The sequence below is a fragment of the Corapipo altera genome, unplaced genomic scaffold, assembly GCF_003945725.1.
Source record: "Corapipo altera isolate COAL_440 unplaced genomic scaffold, ASM394572v1 55, whole genome shotgun sequence".
Taxonomy (NCBI): Eukaryota; Metazoa; Chordata; class Aves; order Passeriformes; family Pipridae; genus Corapipo; species Corapipo altera.
In genome coordinates, this window is record NW_020884882.1 from 6,458,516 (window position 1) to 6,474,479 (window position 15,964).

At 48.5% G+C, this 15,964-nt stretch overlaps 1 protein-coding gene across 3 annotated transcripts in view; it reads right to left on the bottom strand.

Moving 5' to 3' along the window:
- Window positions 1-757: 757 nt before the first annotated feature.
- PODXL2 (podocalyxin like 2) overlaps window positions 758-15,964 on the bottom strand; it is a 44,962-nt gene continuing 29,755 nt past the window's right edge. For all 3 annotated transcript variants that reach the window (XM_027640332.1, XM_027640330.1, XM_027640331.1), the window contains 6 exons: window positions 12,278-13,164; window positions 11,245-11,319; window positions 8,167-8,323; window positions 7,223-7,284; window positions 5,416-5,595; window positions 758-5,068 (listed from right to left, as the gene is read on the bottom strand). In XM_027640332.1, the coding sequence (XP_027496133.1) occupies window positions 4,859-5,068; window positions 5,416-5,595; window positions 7,223-7,284; window positions 8,167-8,323; window positions 11,245-11,319; window positions 12,278-13,164 (1,571 nt within the window). In that variant the 3' untranslated portion in view covers window positions 758-4,858. The remainder of the gene's footprint in view (window positions 5,069-5,415; window positions 5,596-7,222; window positions 7,285-8,166; window positions 8,324-11,244; window positions 11,320-12,277; window positions 13,165-15,964) is intronic.

The following is a 15,964-nucleotide window of genomic DNA, read 5'->3' on the forward strand; positions in this document are numbered from 1 at the left end:
GCTCTCTCTGGACCACGTGCAGTTGTGATGAGAGAGGATCTCATTAATCCATACAAATATCCCAAAAGTGGGTGCCAAAAGGATGGTGCCAGATTCTTTTCGGTGGTGCCCAGCGACATGACGAGGAACAATGGCCATAAACTAAAAAACAAGAAGTTTTACCTCATCAGGAGGAAGAACTTTACACTGAGGGTGGCACTGGAACAGCTGCCCAGGGACACCATGAAATCTCCCTCTCCAAAGATGTTCCAAACCCACCTGGATGTGTTCCTGTGTCCCCTGCTCTACGCGACCCTGCCTCACCAGGGGGGTTGGACTAGGTGACCTCGAGAGGTCCCTTCCACCCCTAACAATTTTGTGATTCTCTGTGGGGTCCAGCTCTGGAGCAGGTGTGGGATGGTGGGGAGCTGGGTGGGACACACATGGCACAGGGCTGGGCACACGTGCAGGGGCTCTGCTCTAGAAAGAGGCTTGTGCTAAGCCATTCAAGCAGGAAAGACGGGTCCTGGGCTGGTCCTGTGAGTATTGGGTAGGACACCCCAGGGGGGAAGCCACTTTCCCACAGCCTGGGCACCTGGCACAGCTCAGGGCTTCCACAGAAACCTAGGATGGGAGAATTAAGTTAGTGCACTGTGGGGAAAGAGGGGCCAGGCTGATCAGCCCCATCCCAGCAGAGGGACCTTGGCTGACAGTGAGTTACCAGACGCAACACACACGAATTCAAGCAGATCTAATCAAGCAAAGCACTGCACTCAGGTCAGTGTTCAGACACCCAGTAGGTGCATTTTATTGCAAAGAAAACAAAACCACAACCCTGTTACTTCCAGGGCCAGACACGACCGTTTCTAAGCAATCCCAAGCAGTGGTCAGGGCTTGCAGACAGTTTAGGTCCAACAGGAATGAAGGTGTTGAGAAGAATGGCTGGGAGCCTGGCTGTCAGCTGAGATGAGCCCACAAGACTCTCATGAGCCAGCATAGACAAAGGAGCTTGTTGTCTCTGTTCCAGCTGCCCCAAACTCTCTGTGAAGGAGATATGTGCTCCTGCATGGCTGCAAAGGCAGATGGGAACAGACAAGTTGCTGACAGCAGTGGCTGCAGTGGGACCCTGCTGCAGTGCTCTGCGGTCATGCTGCAATAATCCATAGGATAATGTACCTTCATTTCAGACTGTATTCTGTGCCAGAGGGATCCTTAAAGTGGTATCTTGAACTGTATTCTGAACCTGCATTACATACTCCACAGCACAGTTACTGGGTCACTTCTCGTTGTTTCTTTCCACTCTACCCACCACGAGGCAGCGAGCAGGATGCAGGGTCCTGGAACATGTTAGACTCCACATTACAGATGCTGTTCCAGACATCTGGGCAACATCTTGGAGTAATCTGTAGCTTGGCCATCCCAGACCACATCTGGCCACCATTCCACAGACAGAGATCCACTCTGATCTTGGCTGTACCTCCAGACGCTGCCATCACTGACCTTCCCCAAGGTGCTGCATTCCTCATACCAGTACCCAATGCTCTTTCTGAAGAACCACCTTCACATCAAGCCAGAGTTCCTGCTTTCTAGCTGTGGTCCCAAGAAACAGAGAAGGCAAGTGGAGGACAAAGCAGGAAAACGGAGTTGAGACTCTGTATTGCTACCAAGGTCCTCCACACTGGTGACTCAGAGAATGTGCCATTTCACTGTTTTGCAGACAGGGATGTCCTCACACAAACCATCCCTGACACGCCTGGTGTGAGCCCCTCTGCTCATAGGCAAGTCCCATAGCCCCTCATGAATAAAGCAGGTGACTGTCCTGGGCAAGTCACAGAAAACAAATATCCAGAGCTAAAAGACGGAAATTGTTGGGGGGTTATTATTTTTCGTCTCCAACTCCCAACAGCCACCAGGTGTCACTGCGATCAAACGTTTGGCAGATGGAACTATGGCGATGTCCGAGTCAATGGCAAACAGTTTTCCAGGAATTGCTTTGTCTCCTGCATCTGCTCTATCGCCTGGCACACCACTCTGAGAAGTCCAGCTTTGACAGTTTTTGTTAAAAAGAAGTTTAACTACATTAAGGTGATAGAAAAGCTTCCTGTTATAAATGCTAAGACAAAGTTTTTCTTCCTCCCTGTGCAGAGCTGAAAATGCAAGCACTGAACAGAGTTAATTGGGCTATCCAGCTCTTTACAGCGCTCCCCAGCCCACAGGTCCCCGGAGATGACCGGTCTCTGCAAGGCTGGCAGGAGAGGGACAACAGTGCAATCGACTTGAAAAGATCAGCCTAGTGCAAAAAAATGATACAGAGAAAAAACAAACAGTAAAGGGATAAAAAGTATCACCAGACTAAAGTGAAATGCTATCAACCAGTAGATTTCAGGAGCTAAACTGGGATCACACAGCCAGGTGCACCCTGTCAGAGACAGCAGAAAATTGTCCTTAGCCTCATGACAGCCACCCTTAGACACTCAAGATCACCTGGATGCTCCAGACGGAGAAGAGTGTCTCTGGAAAACCTTCAGGCCACAAGAAGCCAGAAGAGCAAATCAGGAGAACTTGTTAACTCATCATGAGGCCCACATATCCCCTTGGTTTCTTCAAAGTTTGAAGACTCTACACAAGATCAGGAAGTGCTGAGCCCAGCCAGCAGCATTGCTTTACCACCACCTTGTTGCTTCTCTGAATTAGAATAGTGGAGAGGAAACAGGGCAGCAAAGCAGCTCCTAGAGGTGACATGCACCAAGGAAGGGGTTTGTGGGTGAACTGATTCACATCTAATGGGTGGCTTTATGTTTTTAATAGCCACTGGGCATTAAAAATATATTTAATGAGGATTATTGGACTTAGAAACATTTACACGGTGAAGCTGCCTAAAGGCCACGGGCATGCCAGCCCCCATTATGCTAAGTGCTATACAAACTCAAATTTTAACTCCATGCTTTAATTTACTCACCATAACAACAACTTGCATTTCATCCTGTGAGCCCCAAAGTGCCAACACCACAGCCACTGGAGCTGTGCAGTTACACTGCACAGACCCATCAAACTCAGCAGGAGCCATAAGTGAGGGGTGGCCAAAGAAGGGTCACATGTGGCTGTTCATGTACGTGGACTGTCCCCCACTACCAACTGCTGGGGCAGAAGGAACTCCTCTGAGCTTCTCTGCAACCCTACCAAGATACAAAAGAAGCTGATGATCCACTGTCTTCTACACAACAGGGAAAGATATGGAGGCAGGCTAAAACCACTGAAAACTGGAATCTGGATAGGAAACCAATGGTTTGATAGACTGGTATCAATGTGGTCCTACATCAAGGTGACCTGTGATTCAGTTTGTATGCAAAGCGCTACGCAAACTGAAACAACAGACTCTTGCACCTTGACTTTAGGCACACACACCAGGGATGAACATGCTAAAAATACCTATACATACAGTGATAGATTTACAGGCTTGGCATCAGGCTGCACATCTGGAGCCTTTCTGTACAAAGGTTCCCTTAAAGACCGAGTGTGAAACTGCATCTCACAGTGAGCAAGCAAGCAGATCACCATAACAGAGAGAAGTACTGCTGCCTCTGACCAAAGCAAGTCCCTCAGTCCCTCAATGACAGAAGAAACAAATGTTTTCCAGTCTCGGTTTAGGCAGGGCTCAGAGAACAATTATGCATATTCACATGCCTTTTATCACGAGTCTTCAGGGAGCTGGAGACTCAAAGTTGCCTGAGGCATGCCTGAGAAACGTTCATTGGGGAGCCCTTAGATCGACTCTCATCTCATCTGGCTTACACTTGCTTAAATAAAATAATTTTAAAGATGTTACCCTGATTTACACCTGTGGGACATTAAACACTTCCACCCTCCCCTCAGGGCAGGATGCTGAAATGGAAACAAAAGGACCAGAAAACTATCTGTTTCTGAGTTTTAACTTTTCCAACTGTTTATAAAGTCTCACACAGTCTTTATTTTTACCTCAAAATGACCAACTGAAACCAAACTATCCTGAAAAATAGAACTGGAGTGGAACAGGCCTGCCAGTCTAAAACTGAGATTTAGACATGGGATACTTTGCTGATGATTTCCCAGGCTGTTTCGTTAAAGAGGCATGTAAATGTCATTTCTGAGCAACTCTCCAACCTAAAGCAAATTTCCAGCTAAGATGCTGCACCATGGCACCGAATTCTCTGTAACCAGTGAAGCAAGGGTAAAGTGCTCAAACTGCAAACTCAGCTTGGAGCTGTGGAGCTGAAAAAGAGAGTGGGGCTGTTTGTGGTACCAGGAGTGAAATAAGATGACAGCAGGGGGGATGTTTTCCCTGAATGTAAACATCAGCTCTCATCTAATTAGCAGCTGAATGCTAGAGCACTACAAAACCTGTTTTCACATGTGGAATGCAAACTCTGCCCAGGACATCACTGAATCCTGGCTCCTCTCCATTCAGAATGCACAGGTGTTACTGCACCTGCACAGACTGAACATGATCTCAAGGTCAGGATCTGGAAAGTGAATTTACTCCCCAAATCTGGACTTTTGGTAGCCGACAGCCTCACCATCTTGCTTCTTAAGCCCAGCCACTCTCAGCCACTATAAGAGAGCTACATTTAAGTGCATTTAAAGGTGATAAAAGCATTGGTGCTACTGATAGGAACACACACACAGAGACCTACAAACCCACCCCTCCCGCTTCCCTCTGTTCAGTGATCCTCCTGGCTCCAAGCCTCAGATGCAGGCTCAGGACTTCTACTGGGAAGATTTGCCCAAAGACCTGTTCCAAGGTTTTAAGAAGTTCCTGAGAAGCCACCTGATCCCATGGTCCATCAGTCAAGATAGGAGAGAAACAAGTGTATTTAAGAGGGTGGTTCCCCCTGTTCTTTTTCTAAAGATGTGTGTCTTCCTCAAACACATCAACATCCTCGCTCGCCTGCTTATTGATCAGGACATCCCAGCTGTCGGGGCCATTGATGGTGTTCCCACCATTCACGCTTGGCTTCTTCTCCTGCATTTCCGACTGGCTGTCACTGGCCACATCCAAGGTGGGGTTGTCATGGCAGCCGTTCTCAACAAAGCGCAGCTCCTCCCCGTGCGACTGGAAAGGACGAGAGGAACACAAATGGAGACAAAGGAGGACAGGTCTTGAAGCTGCTGAGAAGCACAATCAGATCAGGCTACAAGGGTCACTGAGAACTTTGCAGGGTCAGTGGGAAAAGGTAAAATTGCTCCTAGCCCAGCCCTCGCAGTGGAAATGAGCTGTCCTAAGCACAGCAAGAGACAGGTTTGCATTCTTGCCTGGATGGACGCCCTCGCTGCTCCAGCAGTGTATCCAGCTATGTCCAATAAGTGGACAGGGGAGAACAATCTCCCTCTTAACTTTCCAATCCCCTCCTTCCCAATGGCTAAGAGTCTAGCCACCTTCTCCACCCATCCAGTGCTCACCATGTTCTTCATCTTGGGCAGGCGTCTCTGCCAGCAGTTGTATATGAGCCCCAGCACAATGATGATGGCACAGATGGAACCAATGATCACCAGCACCACAAAGAGCTTCCCATAATCACTGCGTGTCTGGTTGGGGTGCGACTGGCAGCTTGTGGTGGTTGAGTAGTTTTGGATACCAATCTGGAAGGAAGAAAACAGTATACTAAATATCCTGTCCTGCAGTCAGGTGGGATCCTGTTCAGACCTTCCAGGGTCCAAGTACAGGACCACCACTGTGGGCAGACGAACTAAAAGCCAGAAAGTCTAGTCTTATGTGACTAGAAGGCACATAACTAAATATAACACCATTTTTCATGAAAGCTGACACTTCAGCAAATGACAGTAGGCACAATCTTATCTTGATCACCTGCACAAAGATCAAATCCTATGTGCATGACCAGGAGGCTTTCATGGGAGAAACCACCCAAGACAAACTATGATCATAGAATCACGGACCACTGATGGGTACTGAGGCTTTGGTGACTACTTGGCAGAGAATGTAACCATAATAAATAGGTTTCCATTAAAGCTCAGGTCCTAAGAGGGCATAGCAGTCTTTCTGAGGTCTTGAAAGTGGACAGCTGCCCACTGATCCTAAAAGCTTAAGAATAGCTGCCCTAGAAATGGGCCCCCTGTGGCTGTCAGCAAACAGCCCCACATCGGTCCCAGTGACTTAGCAGATTTCAAACAGGTTACGTATCAATACTATGATGGGTGTAAGAGAATATCCTCCCTCCTCCTTCCAACCTCATGCCAGCACAAGGTCAGTGCAGTGAGCAGTGTTTCATTATTGACAGAGCTGGAGAGTTGGAGGCACATGGTGAGGCTGCTCTGGTAGGACCCAGGTTAACATCGGGCCACAATTGCAAAGTCAGACCTTGCACCAAGACAAATCCATCTTTCTGGACAGTTCTAGGTGCTGATACTTTAGTCACACAATTTCTACAGGGTTGGCTTTTTGCACTTTCTCTGGTGTAAGCCAATCAATACAGCACTGAGCACTTAATTTGCTTTGTCTGATTGCACCAGTTTCTTAGGTCAGGGAAAAAACTGAGAGCAGACAGCCAACAAGGCAATGGCCCAACCCTGCTGCTAAAATCAGCAAAATTACTCCCAGTAGTGTAAAAAACCCTAGAAGAATCAGGCCTACATATCCTGTAAGGCTAACGGGGAAAACCCAGAGATCATGGGACTAATTTGTCCTCTTTTCTATCCTCTTCCAAGCTGCCCAGGGTTAGAAAGGAATATGTGAGAGCTAGAGGCAGCTGGCAGAGGAATCTGGCATCCATCATCTCTGGTCCTCTGCCTGCCCTTGTGTAGGCAGTTGTCTAAAGGAGTAAAACGCAGACCCTGGGATTGCAGAAGGCATTTGAACATGTCAAGAGAAGCCAATGTATATAAAAAACAGCTGTAGGGTGAGTAGGGCCAAATCAGGGACTCTGCAGCACCCACATTGCCACTGACAATAGCATAGAAGGGAGGACACCAAGAATCCCAACAAAATGAACGTGTGAAAAGCAGTTTCACAACAAAGACAGAAAAGCCAGGAGGAAATAACTCATAGTTACTTTCTTAAAGAGAGCAGATATTTGATGGCCTGGCAACTACCAGTGAGGGGAGAAGGGAGTTTGCCAAGCGTCTGACTCATCTGTTCGCCTGCTGTGGGTTCAGCACTTGGTTAGACTGAGATATGCTCCCAGTTTTCAAGTTGCTTATTTTAATTGTATAGCCAGTCTTAACAAATGGATGCAGGCAGACAGGTTCTTACCTCAGCTAAGCTCCTCTTAACATCCCCCAGTGCCATGAGAACATCTTTTGTAGGGATAACGCCTGTAAAGCAGAGGAAGAGATCAGTGCTGCTCTCAGCTCAAGTTACTCAGTCAGATGTATTCATCAGTCTGAAATCCCTAACAGGATGGAGGCAAGGGAACACACATTTTTGTTCATTGGTGCTTTATGTCAGGAGGCTGAAAGAACTCAAGGACCATAGACAGGGGTACCTCCAAATATTCTCTAAATAAGTAAAAAAATCCAGGGAAAACTGATATCAAAGCCATCTAGATACCCTTCCCATTGCCACAGCAGCTCTCAACATCTGTGTCTGCTCTGGGAGCAAGCAGCAACACTCAAAAAGTCATGGATGCAGGTTCATATAGGTCATATAGGCCATAATGTCAACATTGAAAGCCTCTGTCACTAAGCAGGCAACATAAGTAGTACAGGAGAAGGACCTCCATACCAAAATGGGAATAAAGAGATGGTAAAATGTCCCACGTTCACTGTCAGCTTTTGTTTCTTTGGGGATGCAGGGGATGCACCATCAGGACTATCCTAATTCAGACAAGACTTAAGAACTGATAGGTTAGGAAGTGAACCAAGAGCAGGATGTCATACCCTGCCATTGCATCCTGCCCATGGAGTACATAAGAATCAGGAGAAAGCTGACAGATGCTAAGGTGAAGGCAATCCAGGGAGAGAGCAAATTGCAGATACAGAGCTTTGTACAAGCAGTGAGGGGCAAGCCAGAAGGCAGATGTGAAGAAAGAGTTATGTCCTCAGTCCCCCTCCATTCTTCAAGTCTAGTGAACACTGGTAACCGGTGGGATTGAAAGTGAAAGCAAAAGCTCATTCCAACATGGCTGAGCACATCCATTTGGGAGACCCTTAAATGCACCCCCACATCACAGGAAGGCTCCTTCTCCCAGCACTTACCCTGTTCCCCTGCCAGTGTCATTAGCAAGTGCTTGTCGTTCTCGTTGGGTTTGCTCAGAGAGATCAGCCAGCGGTCCTGCAGTCCATCCGCCTGTCTGGAGAAGGCATCCTCCACCAGTGCCAACAGCTGGGGACCTCTCTCCAACCGAAACTCCTCCTGCCATGGGAAAGGAACCTTGGTGAGCACATGGTGGGAACAGGGCAGATGTAGCACTGCAGGGCTGGTATGGCTGAGATCCCACACCAGGTGTGCCCAAAAGCCAGCAGTGTTAAACCTGGTGCAACAGTCCCCTGCACATCCCCAGTGCCCCAGGCTGGATCTACACACATCTCCTGATGCACCAACCCTCCTCCTTGGTTCCCGTGGCTGCCATATGTGCCACACCAAGCCCAGCTCCTCTGGCACACAGGGATTCTGAAGCAATGTTATCGTGTAAGGTAAGAAGGAATCAGGCTCTTCCCCACAGCCAGTGCTGGGTCAGCGGGTGCCGCTCGGCCTGACATGCTCCAGCCATCCCTCAGCAGGCTCCTTTGCTGCTTTCTCACTCCTGTGTTTCTATTCTTATCTCCAGTTGCCATGCCAACCTGAAGGCCACACAGATGATTAATAAAATGGAGAGCTCTTGTTGCCATGGCAATTTGAAGCGCTCAGGGCAGGCACAGGCCTGTGCCAAAAATGGCCTAATTGGAAAAGACATCGATGACTGGGGCCTGAATCACAAGGGCCTGCCAGTGCCTACTCTCATCAAGGTATGGATTTTGGCATGGGGAGGCAGGAGGAAGCAGCACTGCGATGCAGCACCATGAACTGCGGCTCCCACTCACGGCCCCACTGCCAGCCTGAGGCTCTCTTTTGGAGGATGCAGAGGAAGGAGGAGCAGCTGAGGCCAGGAGCAGGAGCAGGACAGAAGCAAGATGTTTCTGGTGATGAAGAAAGCAGAGGCTGTAGAGTACTGACAAATTCTCCACGGTGGAGAGAAGGGAACAGTGAAGGAGTCTGAATGCACACGCACCTAGGTAGAGATCACCTCCCTATACACGGCCAGGTACCACCGTTGGGTCAGATCCTGCAGACCTCACTTGGGCAAAATTCCCAGGTATGCTGAGCGAGAGATGTGCCCAGAAGGAGACGGAAGTGAGTCCCTTGCCCAGAGCCCATTGGGAAGACAAATGGCCTTCCAGCTTAACCCAACAATACAGACATCATCCCTACAGCAGGTAAAAAGCCTGGTGCTATGAAGTATATTAAAGCTCAAGGTCCAACCCTCTGGAAGGGGTTAAGCACCCTACTTGTCTCTTGGCTTTTCAGTGGGACTCAGTACCACACCAGATCATGGCACCAAAACATAGGAAATATGTGGGGAATCCCCATTCGCACTAATTTAAATTACAGTGCTTGCAACACACACGTTCTTCCTCACAAACACAACAGGGCTCAGATACAGAAAGCAGAAAACAAAAGGGACAGGCAGACTAGGTGAGGTGCCCAAACTGAGTAAATTACCACGGGTAGGTAACAAACTGCATCAACATCAGTGGAAAGGAGAAGAGCTTGATTCCAGCTTCGCTCACACAAAGTGGTAATGGAAGGCAGGGAACGAAGTGATGCTCATGTTAAATATGTATGTCGACAAATGTCCCTTTGAATAAGGGGTAGTACAGCACAAATCATTCACTGGGAAATATGTTTTGAAACATGAAATCAAGTAGAAAAACAGTTCAGCCCTGCCTATCCCAGGGCACCGTCTTCCTTCAGCAAGGCAGAACTGAGGATTTAACAGCAAAGACATAATTTGATCAAGAGAGATCTGCACATCTGCTTTTCAGTTCTCACCCTTACAGTGGTTTAAACAACACAAATGCAAATGAACACAGGAAGGAAGTTACTATGTATTACAAAATTACCTAGCATTTAAAGTCCACAGAGATGGGAGAAAGAGTGATGGGGACTAGGACATGGAGGAAACAGGGCAGCAGGACTGTGGTTTTCAAGGACTGATTTTCTGCATTGCAGTTGTTAACTGTAGCAGAGATACTTAAAACCCTTCCAAATGGCTTGTCTAAATCAGGAGGAAAAAGAGTGACTTTTCATCTACTCTTAGAGCATTCAACATGCTTTACTGTGTACAGACACTTCCCCATTTTCCATGTTCCAGAAAAGTTCACCTTAAAAAAAAAATAAAACCCAACCAACCAACAACTCACCAGTAGCAGCAATAGGTCAGTGCAGGAACAAGACCAGGTGGCTCTGCCCAGAGCAGGAGCCTCAGAAAGCAAGAGTGCAGACACAGAAGGCCAGAACACAGTTCCTCCATTAAACATTTTGGTCTCAGGCTGTCAGGCTCATAATAATTTCTTAGAATATGAAAGACACCTTGACCCCAGGCCTTGCACAACTGGTTTTTAAGTGCCTGATAAAAGGCCAAGCAGAAGTGAACAAGCTCTTTTACCAGGGATCCACAAGGGACTGTGGGCTCATGAATTAACTGCAGCTTTATGAGGATGGATGGACCTCTGCATTAGATTAGCAGAGCATGGCTGGTTAACAGACCCAGATAACACATAAGATAAGAGGGTGGGGAGAGGAGGCCCTTAAGGAAGATTTAGTGATAGCTGTTTGGTACTTAACCATGCACACTGTAAATGGGAGTCCCTATTCCTCTGAGCCATCAGAGGATCATTACTATATGCTGGAAGGAAAACGAAGCGAAGAAAGGAGAATTGCACTTCAATCCTGCCACATTTCCTACCAGTAAGAGGTGCAATGTTAAAAGCTCTCATGTCTCATGACAATCCAGGTACAGACTGGCACAGACCACAAGCCAGAAGTTAGTAAAAAATCCAATATGGTACAGACATGTGCTAGACTTAGAGCAAAATCATCTCTCTCCGCCCACTCTTTGGGGAACAGAAATATTTCTGTCCTCCTCTCCTTCTCTTCACAGATTCTACAGGGAACTTGAGATTTAGTGCTTTTAAAATGTTTTGTAGTGAAAGCAGACATCAAGAGCTAGGCCTGCCTCTTCTTCTCTAAGCACCATTCCCCCTGTGCCATCAAATCTCTTTGGACTGACTTACACAGTCAATGTTATCCGACATATTCAGGATGATGTAATTTTTTCCCGCAAGGTTGCTCCAGTCTTTGCAGATCACCTGGAGAAACAAGACAAAGACAGCTGAGTTCAGCTAGTGAATGCTACTAAAAGCACAGGGTACACAAGGGTAAGCAAGGTGCCATACCCCCTTGAGAAGCACTTCTCAAAGGATGTGACTGGAACAAAGTCACTACACCACCTTGCCACGGACCAGCTTACTTTCCGCCTCTGTCTAGGAGGACTCAGGTTCTCAGTGGAAAGCTCTCTAGCCTGCAGCCTTATCAGCACTTAACACAAAACCTAACCAGGAGCCTCTGTGGACTTTAAACAGACTGGTGAGACAAGGTAGCACTTTGCAGCCAGGACAGGATGCACAGAGGGGCTAAGTCACTTGTTCAGGCTCCTGAGTACCAAAGGGCAGAAAGCAAAATTAAAAGCTTTGCTTGGTACTTTCTCACCAGTCGACTCCTGCTACATATCTTCTTTTAACCAGCTGCCAGTTTGCTGGATTCAGGAACTACAGTTCACCACACCCCTCCTCTCCCACAGGCTCTCCAAGAACAACATCCTCACAGGTCACTGTACTCTGCTCCACCTGCTCTGCATCTGGTCCCTGCAGGCAGCAACAGCAAAAATAGCACTTTCTTCTCACTCCCTTTCCAGAAATCCTTGGGGCCATTTTTGTCCTGACACTTCCAATAATGCAGGCTGAGGAAACAAGGAGCTTTCTCTGCTGTGCATGCTCCGGAGGGAAGGTGTTCTGCTTCTGTTTATTGGAAGCAGGATTTTGTGTAGCTGGGAAGATGTGAGGGGTCAGGGTTTTCACCAAGGATGACGGATACCCTTAAGAAGTGCTGCGAAAAACCCTCCCTGAAAGTTCACTCACCTGGCTGGGTGAACGGACAAAACTCCTTCCACCAGTCAGACTTAAGGATGGGGTTAAACACCCCCACAAGAGGGAAGGACCCAAGTATCTCCACTGCAACCTCCCACCCATTCCCTGCTCCCAGTGCTACCTGCGCCGAGTCCCAGGGCAGCTCTGTTGGCAGCACGGCCACGCGGGCATCCCCAGCCTGCGGTGACAAGCTCCTCTCTGCTGCCACAGTCTCAGTGGCTGACTCAGTGTCATTCCAAATGGGATCCAGCACAGGCTCATCAGCTCTGTCCCACGGAGACACAGAAGTGGGATGCTGCTCACTCCCAGAACGAGTCTGGGTGTCTGGGGAGCTGCTTGCAGGAGAGGGTGTCCCCACAGGCATTTCTACTGTCTGCTCCATCTCAGTCAACATCGTGGGCTTCAGCATCTCCCACCCCACCGTGGGCTCTGAGAGCTCCTCTCTGGCCGAATGTTCTTCCACACCAGCCTCCACTGTGGTCTCTGCAAGCTCTGCTCCTGTGGTACTCACAGTAAGCTCTGAATCTGCTCCCCCAACAGCCCAAGTGTCCCCAGTTGTCACCTCAGTAAGTTCTTCTGAAAGACTGGGAGGTCTTGCACCAACAGTAGTAGAAAAAATAGAGGACACAGGTAGAAGACCTGGTCCCATGCTGCTCCCAAGGTCTACGCCTGGAGAAACAGAGTCCTCTTCTTGCCCTCCTATGGCTGCCTCAGTCACAATACCTGGCCTGGCGGAAGCTGTGGAAAACAGAAGGGAGAAGGAGTCCTCTTGGTCCACTGGTTCAGAAGACATAACTTCTGGCCCGGAGGTCTGGAGGCTCTCCACTCCTCCTCTTGAGTGGTCTATAGGGAGCAGCCCCTCCTCTTCCTCTAGTGTGGAGAAAGGCGTGTGCAGGTCAGGCTCAACAAATTCTGCTGGTGGCTGGACAGTGGCTGTTTCCCAGTTGTCCACCTGTGTCCCATTCCGTTTCAGCAATGTCTTCTGAGACACAGCAGGAAAGCTGTAATCTAGGAAAAGATCCAAAATACTTCATGTTACATCCAAAGCAACTAAGAACTCTGAAAGGCAGAGAGCTGGCCCCATTATAGGTGTCCAGCCAGAGACTGGGTCAAGTGGCAGAGACCCTCTAAGAACAGGTGGCCTGCCACAGCAAAGAAAAATCCCATCTAATAAGTGCACTTCTCCAGCATCCCAGCCCAGCCCAGTGAATCCACATTTCCTAGCGACAATTTGCATGTCCATTCTTTCCACTCCTTTCTATCCTGAGACATTTTTACAGCTGGCATCTTTCAGTTGAGGTTATGAGTGTTAGGAATCAGGCTGGGATTAGGTTGGGACCCAGAGATTCATTTCAGACGGGATTCAGGAAGATAGGGGTACTAGCAGCAGTCAGCCACAAGCTAAATGAGAAATACTAGAGAAGAGAAACAAAAGCGCAGCAAACCAAATCCTCCTCCCTGGCACACCCAAGTAATACCACCAAAATCTGAACCAACCTGGGCATCTTTGAAACGCAGAATTTCAGTTTGTACAGCACTTCATAGCATAAAAGTCATCCCCCAAACATCTGCATTATGAGACTCCTGCGTCAATAAGGAACAGTTTTGTTTTGCTACAGCAGCCAAATCTAACTCCCCTCCCTTCAGCTTCAGCCCGTTTGTTCTGTGGCTCTAAACATGAATGCATTTTTTGTTGCTAGACAAATGTAGATGCTGAAAAGGAAGATGCATGTCACAAATGTAAGGTCAGAGCAGGCAGGGGTTTCTTCTGGAGGCCAGCAAGGCCACCCCAGGATAAGAAAAGTATCTGTAAGATCAGACGTGTTTAGCTCAGAGTGGCAGGCATAAATCCAGCAGGCATAAATCAGCCTTCATCTTTCTTGAGAAACTGCCCATACCCACGGAGCTCTGTTTCAGGAGTTTGCATCCCAATTAACTCCCTTTCTCCCCAAGACAAGCACAGCACATTCTCAGAGAAAGAGAAGGAAGACGATCCCTTCACAGTCAGAAATGAGCCCCCTGCCCTGTCTATGGTTATTAAGCAAGTGACTGTCTGAAATCCCCAAGGCTCCTGTCTCCTCTCCTGCCTGCCAAAGCAGATGCTCCACTGAGCACAGTGGGCAGCAGCTGTCTGGATGCCTTACAGAGATCTGCACAAAAAAACTCCATGCATCCCTGACTCGAATCCATCGCTTGCTGCTGCCAGAGCGAGTGTGAGCTCCAAGGCAGAGAGGGCCATGTCATCAAACACACTCATTGCCTTGGATATTCCTGGGGAATCAGGACTGCCCATGCTACTCCTGCATGCTCTTTCCCATCTGTCCTGAGCAGAGAACACACTGCTCCATCCGCCCCAAAACAGGAGGTGCAAAGATGCTCCTGTTTAGCTGGCAAGCAACTTCCCTAACCCACAGTTCATTCCCTACATGCTGTCAGCAGCTCCTTCCAGATGTTGCCCAAAGATGAGCATGATCCAGCTGCTGACCTTCAGAGCCATGGTGTTGGGACTGTCTCCCAGTTCTGTCTGCAAAGAAGCCACTGAGATTTACTGACACTGCAGGCAGAAGCCAGGTCGTTTTGCTGCTGTGTTTCACTAGAGAGCATCGTCCTGACTGAGGCCCTACTCAGGGACCCTGAGGATTAAAAGATTTTTGCTACCCAACAGCCTTCCTGGTGATGCTCCCCCAGAGGCCATGGAGGCTGTTAAGAGCAATCAGCAGCAGCACAGACAAAAAAACTCCATCTCTCCTCCACTGTCTGGCACTGGTCTTCCCAAAGGCCCACACCCACAGGTACACATGCCAGTGTCTGCAGACACACTCACTGCCTTGCTAGATGAATAGTGGGTAACAGCAGGAACAGCCATGGACCATGGGACCGAGGGCATTCAGCTGGGACACTCTTCAGACAGATGATAAAAGTTTAGTGCATCTCCCAGGGCTCTGCTACTCCTCCTGCTCCAGGGATACTCAGGGTTTGCACCAAAAACCCCAGCAAGAACCCTGCCTGCCCTGACACGCTGTGGGTGAAAAGTGAGGGTTTCATCCCTTAAAACAAGGCCCTGTCAGATGAGATGTTATTTTCAAGGATCAGTGATCCAATCTGCCATCCCCTTTGCCTAAAGACACTCTCAGCTATTCTCAACTCCTCTGCACCTCCTCTCTTCCCTGCTCCTCTTCCCACCTGGAGGAGAGCACGAACTGGCAGATGGGCACAGCAAAAAAACAAACTACGAAAAGCAGCATGAGGTTTGTCCCAAGGGAACAAGAAATGCTCCCAGCCTGTCAGCTCTCCTTTGAAGTCACAAATTCAACCTTTCCTTAAAGTGCTCTATCACAGATTAGTTAGCTCCCAGGGGGGAAAGCCCTACATGGTGCAGCCACGCAGCCTTTCCACCAACAAGATCTAAAGATGCCAGAGGGACTGACGCCTCTGCCATCTCTCCTGGGCAATGAAAGTCCAGGGAGAACCCACCCCACTCTCTCCCAGCAGACTTCCATCTTACAAGGCAGCCAAAGACTGAAACCTGAGCTACTTCTCTGGGGCAACAAATCCACAAAGTAGAAGCAGACATAGGAATCCTCACACTTGCTACTGTGTTAAGATTACCACTTGTCATCAGTTTCCCCACTACCCTGCATATTAAGCTTGGAGAATCTTTCTTCTGTCTGGTTCATAAGACCCCACTGATTAGAAAATGAACTCCCCTCAAATCTTGTGAGGGCTGTTACTCAGATTCATGTGGGGAACAGTGACACTTGAGTCTTTTTGGTCAGTGGTGCTGGTTTGTGCTCCTTAAAATAAGGAG